This window comes from Hippoglossus stenolepis, chromosome 20 (assembly GCF_022539355.2).
Source record: "Hippoglossus stenolepis isolate QCI-W04-F060 chromosome 20, HSTE1.2, whole genome shotgun sequence".
In the NCBI taxonomy this organism is placed as follows: Eukaryota; Metazoa; Chordata; class Actinopteri; order Pleuronectiformes; family Pleuronectidae; genus Hippoglossus; species Hippoglossus stenolepis.
Window position 1 is genome coordinate 3,089,919 of NC_061502.1, and position 8,177 is coordinate 3,098,095.

At 41.1% G+C, this 8,177-nt stretch overlaps 1 protein-coding gene across 1 annotated transcript; it reads left to right on the top strand.

Annotated features, from left to right (window-relative positions):
* Window positions 1-2,077: 2,077 nt before the first annotated feature.
* rpl7l1 (ribosomal protein L7-like 1) lies at window positions 2,078-7,696 on the top strand. Its single transcript, XM_035144533.2, has 6 exons — window positions 2,078-2,177; window positions 2,697-2,805; window positions 4,698-4,861; window positions 6,198-6,335; window positions 6,426-6,535; window positions 6,978-7,696. Exons 1-6 carry the CDS (start codon window positions 2,164-2,166, stop codon window positions 7,184-7,186), a joined length of 744 nt encoding a protein of 247 aa, XP_035000424.1. The 5' UTR covers window positions 2,078-2,163; the 3' UTR covers window positions 7,187-7,696.
* Window positions 7,697-8,177: the final 481 nt, after the last annotated feature.

Genomic DNA, 8,177 nt, shown 5'->3' on the forward strand with positions numbered 1-8,177 from the left:
TCACTGATTATTGAGAAAGAGAGTTGGTCAGGAGTAAATTCACTAGATCATGTGAAATAGTGCAGTGTGCAGACATCATTTGTATTTCTAGTATAAAAATGTATTCATTTGTGTTACTGATGTGATGTGGTTAATTTGTCCGGACTGAAAGCAGTTCATAGCAACAAGTAGAAAGGACGAGGGAGGAGAGGATCAGAGAGTGAGAGAGGAGTCAGGACACGAGTTTTCAGGTCCAGAAGACAAACCTTTTCTTTAGTGAAGGAGAGGGATGAGTAGGTGACCTTAAAGTCAGATACCTGAGTGGGAGTTTGTCCAGGAACACCTGCTCTTAATGACACACCCTGAGTCCTTAAACTACCACAGTGAGTCTGGACGTTGGGAGTCTAACGTGTCATCCATGTTCAACCAAAGATACAGTCTATTGACTCATCACAACCTGTCATGTAGAATAAATTGTATCGATAAGTCTACACTCAAAAAACGCTCACATGTTGTGAACGTGAAGCTTGGTTTTCCAAAGCAGAGTTCCAGTACACCAAGCTGCTGTCGGTGGAATGATCATCTTTTTTCACAAACAAACCCAACTTCATGAAGCGCATAAATACAACTTTAACAATCTGCCTGTCAAGAAGGGCCTCACCTAAGGATCTTGGGCTCATATGGGGTCAACATTTCTGTTACTTTGGAGCCAGCAAGGTGAGATTTCGAAGTGATCAGAAAAATCTCAAAATCAATGCTAAACTGGAAAGGGAGTCATTGCTGCTGCGGTTTGTCACTGTGATATCTACAATATGAGTTTACACATGTCTATCAAATTTGGCGTTTTGGCTTAGTAATAAAAAAGGCACACAGTACTCAGATGTGTGTTCACCTCTAAACACTAATCTACAGACTAACGCTTTTATTCCTAATTGGTTAAAATGTATGTATACAAGCATTTGTGGTACAACTGAATCCTCCTGTGAGGCTGCACTTATTCAGCATCTGCTTCGTTATCCACAAGTCTGCAGCAACGATTAAAAGACAAATCTAATTCGACAATATTGCAAAATTAACATCATATTTACAGATGGTTCCAAAGCACCAGAGACTGGACACTTAATTCTTCAGTGTGAGACATCAGTGACACACATCAGTCAATCTTTCAGCGGAATTAATCACAATAATGTCAGCATTACGTGGGTGGAACTAAATAATCAATCTAGTGTAAAAGCCACGGATTGCTTCAAGCATCAGGTCTGGAAAGTCGTCATGTCTGCATGTTGTATGACATTTTTCATGTGCTACTCAGGCTTCATGATATTGGATTGGCTGTCTCCTTCCTTCTGGTTCCTACTGGTGAAGTAAGTTAAATGAAATAATTTAATCTACAGATAATAGACATGCAAATAAAGTTAAGTAGATATTACAAATATTATAAAGATATATACATACAAAACCTGGTAGGAATACTGGGACTGATGTTTTTTAAAACCAGATTTCACAATGACCATCATATACCATCATTGCATTTTATTCTGTTTATTCTATTTTTCTTTAATTGTTTAACAAATTTCTATCCAATCTATTTGTATTATTTTCCTCCTTTATTTTGCTTGGAAACTGTTTTAAACTGTGCTTTCTGGTTTCAAACGTGTTTCTTTTAGTCTCTGCACTGTTTTCAATGTCCCTGTACAGCACCTTGATTCTAGGAAATGTGGCTTGTAAATAAAACTGCCTTGCCTTAAGTGACACAGGCAGACATTTTTGCAGTATTGTATGCAGGTGTTGGTGGAATACCAAGCAGGAAAATATGGTCTGAAAATATGACGCACAGGTGTAACCCCCCACACTCCATAGAACAGCAACTGGACTCTGCACACACTGTATTGACCCAGTAACTGTCAAACATGGACTGGTGGGTTGTAAGAGAAAGAATTAATATCAGCATTTACAAATGGAAACACAGTAATGATTATGAATCTGATCGATCACTTCAGAACCACAGCAACCACAAAGAGGATCCAGATGTTTTTTTGTTTGCTTTTCCCCTGCAAATCTACTGCACCACACTTCCGTCCAGTAGGTGGCGGTATTGTGTCCATAAACATGTTTGCCATGCGCCATTGAAACTCAGGTCCGTTACGTCATATCCCAGCGACGGTCGCGTCTTCACCCTGCACCATGGCCGAATCCGAGTATGTATTTGTTTTTAACTTCATCTAAGTCCATCTGCACTTTTCTTTACGTCCAACCGCATCGTTTCTCTCTCGTATAAAAATACAAGTTTAACTTCACATGTCAGGACTGTTATTGTGAGTGTTGGAGGTGAAACAAGCAGATTCTATCGAGTCTCGTTTCACATGGGGCTCAGTGTATCTTCACCGGTCCGTAGCTAGCGATGTGTTTATTGTTCATTTAGTAAACTAATGTGGAAGTGAGATGGCAGTCATGTAGCTGATGCCTGTCGCGTAACTTTATTAATCTAATGATTTTAGCAATATAGTCATTAACATGTCTTGCTAAAGCTAATTGTTGCTAACTTGTGTCTGAATAGAGATGACAGCCACTTTTAAACCTGTAATATTGGTGAGAAAGAAAGAAAAGAAAGCACTTCCCTTTCATTAGTGAGATCACCTCGATGAACAGTAGCCACGTTCACGTGTTGCATTAAAGCGTGTGTCAGTGACCGTGTGTCTGTATGTTGGTGTTCTCAGATCTAAGAAGGTGATTAAGTTGGTTCCTGAGTATCTCCTGAAGAAGAGGAAAGCGTACCAGGCCATCAAAGCCACACAAGCCAAGCTCGCCCTGCTCGAGAAGAGAAAGGTCAGTGAGGACGGTTTCCTGACATCGTGTTGAACTCCAATGCAGATGAACCCACTTAGTCTCGATACACATTGACATCCTAGTGTCCAGTTGTCATGCAAAGCTACATCTCAGTTTGACAATGTAGCAGGAGTTGTGAGTTCCAAAATATCAGACTAATCTGTTATGGCTTTCAGATTAAAGAGCAGGGAGCTTCTATATGGGCTTAACAAAATCCATCAGTCATAAACTGCTTTCAGACATGCACTGATCCCCATAGAATCTCCTGGCGTCTTACAGAGGGGCTGTATGTGAGAATGCAAATGTTTGAGTGACAGGCTCCAGACTTGATTGTCTCCTGCGAGCCCCTGAGTAAACACCTGGATAATGTCTGAATGAGCCCATGTGGATGATGTTTCTTTCATGCAACAAACTCTAAACTGAAAACAAACATCTCAGGATGAAAATGAGATGCCACACTTACGAAAATGTCAAGAGAGCGTGTTGTGATAAGGGCCAACGCCGTTGTCTATGTGCTGTAAAGAAAAACTTGTGACCCCTGCAGCGCAATGTATACGTTACATCCTACCTCTGCCTGCTGCTCCACCCCTCACCTGAACCCTCTGAAGGTTTCTGTGTTGTAGTAAATGCGTCTGAGCAGAGAATCTCCTGCTGCATTGTTCATGTGCGAAAGGCAAACTCCGGGGAAAGTCAGGACCTAATTCTGCCAGAGTCCATGTCTGAAAATAGCTATGCAAGTTGAAATCCAGCGTTGTAGAGGCAGAAACCCCTTTATCTAACGTTTATTCACAATTACAATGTTTTGTTCACTTTGTTCGTCAGTTAATGTAAAACTCAAAATCCATGTGTTAAAATTATGAGTTTTCATTTCACCCCAAAAACTGCCCAAACATGTTTGTCATCTGAATTGACTAGACCAGCCATTCTCAACTTAAGAATGCCGCGGCCCAATTTGAAAACTGAAAAATGTGTGCGGCCCACCCACACCTTTAATCACAACTATATGATCCACACACAGGACTAGAATCATACATATTATTAATTTTATAGCAAAAATAATTGTATATGAACGCAGGCATATGCAGTGCAAATCCAAGAACATCCACATTTAAGCGTAACAATTTGCAAAGCAACCAATGTAAAAAAACATGAAGTGCAAATAGTGGATTGTTAAAAATATATTCTTACTGTTTGTATAACAGAGCACAACAAGAATATCCGGGAGAAGAAAAACACATTTGAGGCGCAACCAAATATCTCAACGTATTTTTAAAAGATGTTTAAAATATTGTCCATGTTTAGTTTCTAAATGGCGGCGGCGCACTTTACATGGCCCCAGGGTCTTGTTAGCTAGCATCTGAGTGCACAGCACACACACAGGCTTGGGGGTTGTCCTCTGGGCCAGCGACAGGTCCTCACTTGAGTCCTCTTTTTAGTTTTGAATGATTCAGTTTGACTTTCTGATTCCCCTTCGTCATCAGCAGCTTTCCCCTGCTCCATCTTGCTCGACCCAACTCACAACAAAGTTCTCCCTCACTTGTGATTCACCCGCTAATGATGCGTTCAAGTGTTAATGTGACGGTCAGCAAAAACAACGACACCTGCTATATAGGTCAGATAAAATAAGAACGTGGAATTTAAATCTCTTGTCTTTGTTTCATTACCTGTGATGATTACTTTTTTTTAAATCAATCATAAATGTTTGGTGGTAATCAATGCTTACTTACAAATCTGAAACTTTTTTATCTATTTATTTTCTGATGACCTCTCACGGCCCACCTGCAGTGGCTTCACGGCCCACCAGGGGGCCGCGGCCCACACTTTGGGAATGACTGGACTAGACTATGTACACATAGCTGTATATTTACAACTGTACTTTTACATTATTCCAGGTTTCAAAAGGCAAAGGCTTGAAGTTCAAACGTTTGGAAGACTTCCTGAAAGACAGCCACAAGAGGAATCGGGATGAAACTCGCATCCGCAGATTGAAAGTCAGGCCGCCTGCCCCTCTGCCTCCAGCGAAGAACCAGCTTGCCTTCGCTGTCCGCATCAGAGAGTGAGTACTTAGACAGAGGCTCATGGTCATGTGCAGGGAAATCCATCAAAAAGCAGAAACTGGTTGTAGATTTTTGCATTTATTTGGCGAGTGGAGTTCAGTGGAACAGGTGACAGCAACGGTAAACAGGGCATCTTTTGAGACAGAGTGGATTGTCTGCATCATACAAACATCCACGCTGTATGTAGTAACTACTGAGCCAGTACAGGTGGGAATGAGAGCACATGAAGCATCCCAGCAGCCTTTAGAAGACACCTCAATGACTGAGAATGTTGTATATGTGACATTTTAAGTTATAAAACACAAACTGGAGGTCGCTGTAGTTCTTTTATTCTGGGTTTGTTAATAGTAGCTGTTGGTGGTTGAAAACTCAAGCCTCAGCTCTGTCATGTCGTTGCCTTTGTTACCTGAAAATTAATTTGACAGATGAAGTTACCAAAGGGAGAACTCATTTAGTTTTTGCTTCAGAATCCTCTCGCACTAGGCAGCATGTTTTTGTGTTCAGTCCGAACTCTGAACTTTTAATCCCATTTCACTACTAGAGATTTCTCAACCTTGTAAGGCTACATCCATACAATATGTTTCAGTTAGAAAAGAATCTCCATACAGACGAGCGTTTAAGATCTGTATCAGAAACTGTCTGTGTCCGAAATCTCCCACTCTCTCAAGCTTGGACTGACAATCAGGAAGTGAATTTGGGTGAAAGTCATTGTTTCTAAATGTCTGTTTCTGTCCGTCCGGACTTTAACTCAGTCCCTGAGTTTTAAAACTACAACAAGGGCAGCGCCATTTTCTAACTTAGCCTATGGTGCTTGAAAACCCTGGAGTATTCTGGATGTAGACTTAAACGTAGCAACAGTGATGTGTTTTAAAACTAAAACACAGTTGTGTGGATGTAGCCTTTGAGTCTTAGTCTTAAATGGGGTGTTTTTATGAGTGCTGAGGAAAACTTGATCAAAGATGGCTGATGTGTCTGCAGAAAGAATCATTGTGAAGGTGAAAACACTTGAATTCGAGTTAACTTTTGTTTGCTGTGCTGTTTGTCTGCAGATTCCATTCCAACAAATTGTGTTTAATTTAATATCTTTTTAAAATTCGTTAAATAGTTTGTGAAAGTGTTCCAGCGGGAGAAACACTAAAGATACAAGATTCCTCTGTATCCAGAATTCCAGGGTTCGGAGGGTTACATTAAATGAAAAAGATCTTGCGTCTTGCCATTTCCAAGTCTAAAACTTGTCAGGGTCCAATAACTGAAAGTCTGAGATGGGAAGCTGTTGCTTTATTACACCAATGACCTGCTCAAAACACACAAACATTGATGATCCTTTCCTTTTAGGATCAAAGGTGTCAGTCCCAAAGTGATGAAGGTGGTCCACATGTTCAGGCTGAGGAAGATCTTCAGTGGGGCCTTCGTCAAAATCAACAAGACCTCCATGGCCATGATGAGGTTGGTGGAGCCCTACGTTGCCTGGGGGTGAGTCAATCCGACAGTTACACTTCAGCAAATCAAACGTGTTAAATTTGTGTTGTTGTAGTGATAAACACATAATGATCTTGCCGACAGATTTCCCAACTTGAAATCTGTTCGTGAGCTCATCCTGAAGAGAGGACAGACCAGGATAGGCAGGAAGAGAGTTCCTCTCACAGACAACACCTTCATTGAGCAGCACATGGGTAAGTCTCCTTAACGGTGTGATGGAGAATGAGGAAATCTTCGGTGAACTATCCCTTTAAGGAAAATTGCAGCAAACACCTGTTTGAAACAATCAGACCACTTGGGCATCCCATGCATGATTATTAATATGTTGTAGCTTTTATAACTTTGTGAATTAGCAGCAAAACCAGTTTGTAAAAGTTAGTAATTTACTGTGGAGACTATAAATAGTAGAATAAATGAGTTATAATATATAAAGATTGCAAATAATTGTTTTGGCACTTTCACATCCCAGAAACAAGTGAATTTCCCCTGGACATTAGAGAATGAACACGTTGATTTAAGCTTTATAGAATTGGATGGTTTGGCACAGAATGGTTAGGTTGGTCTATGTGCATCTACTTGGTTACACTCTGCCACCGTCCTTATCACATCTCACACCTCTGCTCTCTTGTTCCTCAGGGAAACATGGCATCATCTGTTTGGAGGACCTGATTCATGATATCTACTCTGTTGGTAAGAGCTTCCGGGCCAGCAACAACTTCCTGTTGCCTTTCAAGCTGTCGGTGGCTCGTCACGCTGCCAGGGACAAGGCCAGGCTCCTGAAGGACCTGGGAAACCCTGGATTTCGTGGTACAGACATTAACAGTATCATCAGGCAACTGAACTGAGAAACGCCCCTAAGATGCAAACCCAGCTGCAAGGAAGCTGGACTTCGAGAGGAGCAAATGCCATTGATGACAAAATATTTTTTTTTTTTCTCTTTGGCTGAACCCCTCTGGTTACATTCTCTGGACATGGGGTGATGTGAGAAAAGTGGATTATTTTATCATATCCATGTTGATGTTGTTCAGCACTATGTTCACATAGTGCCCCTGACAGTGGTCTCAAGGCTCCTTGGTGAAAATCTAACAATATTGTATATTAAAATATTAGTACACCATATTCTTCATGTCAGAGGGATGGATTAGTACTTGCTACAAGTACAGGAACTGAACCGTACGAGTTGTCCTACTTACAGGAGCCACCAGCCGAACTACAACCGATCAATTTACTGCGTGAAATTGATTTCAGTGTGAAACGGTGTAAATGTCTGTTAAACATCGATCATTGATCCATAAACTGGTGATTTACTGTTGATTCACTTGTTTTTACAATAAAAAATCCAAACTGATTCAATACTTTTGCAATGACATCTGCAGTATTTATCACACGGGAGGGGTGGGGGTGCTACAGACCATTGTCTACCAACAGTAAAGCAGTTTTCAGAAATGATGTCCGCAGAATTGGGTTTGGTCTTTCTCCGGAGTTTGCCTTTTATGCATGAACAATGCAGCAGAAGATTTTACACTCAGACACGTTCATAACAACACAGAAATATCAGGAGCGTCCAGGTGAGGGGTGGTGCAGAGGCAGGATGTAACATAGTTTTCACTGTGGAGGTCAAGTGTTTCTTTTTACAGCACATCAACACCAGCGTCGGCCCTTATGATCAAAAGATCTTCGTGTCTTCTACATGTAGGGCACCTGTTTTTCATCCTGAGATGTTTGTTCTTTTTATTTTTGCGTCTGATGTGTCAGAAACCTCATCAGCACACCAACATGCTCACTGCTCGCAGTGACTATAACAATATTCTGCTGTGTTCTCACATGGGCTCAATT

What these genes read in the sequence shown, in the direction of transcription:
- rpl7l1 (XM_035144533.2), top strand. An exon ending in CCCTGCTCGAGAAGAGAAAG is followed by an intron (nt 2,806 to 4,697) that starts GTCAGTGAGGAC and finishes ACATTATTCCAG; the next exon opens with GTTTCAAAAGGCAAAGGCTT. An exon ending in TTCGCTGTCCGCATCAGAGA is followed by an intron (nt 4,862 to 6,197) that starts GTGAGTACTTAG and finishes CTTTCCTTTTAG; the next exon opens with GATCAAAGGTGTCAGTCCCA.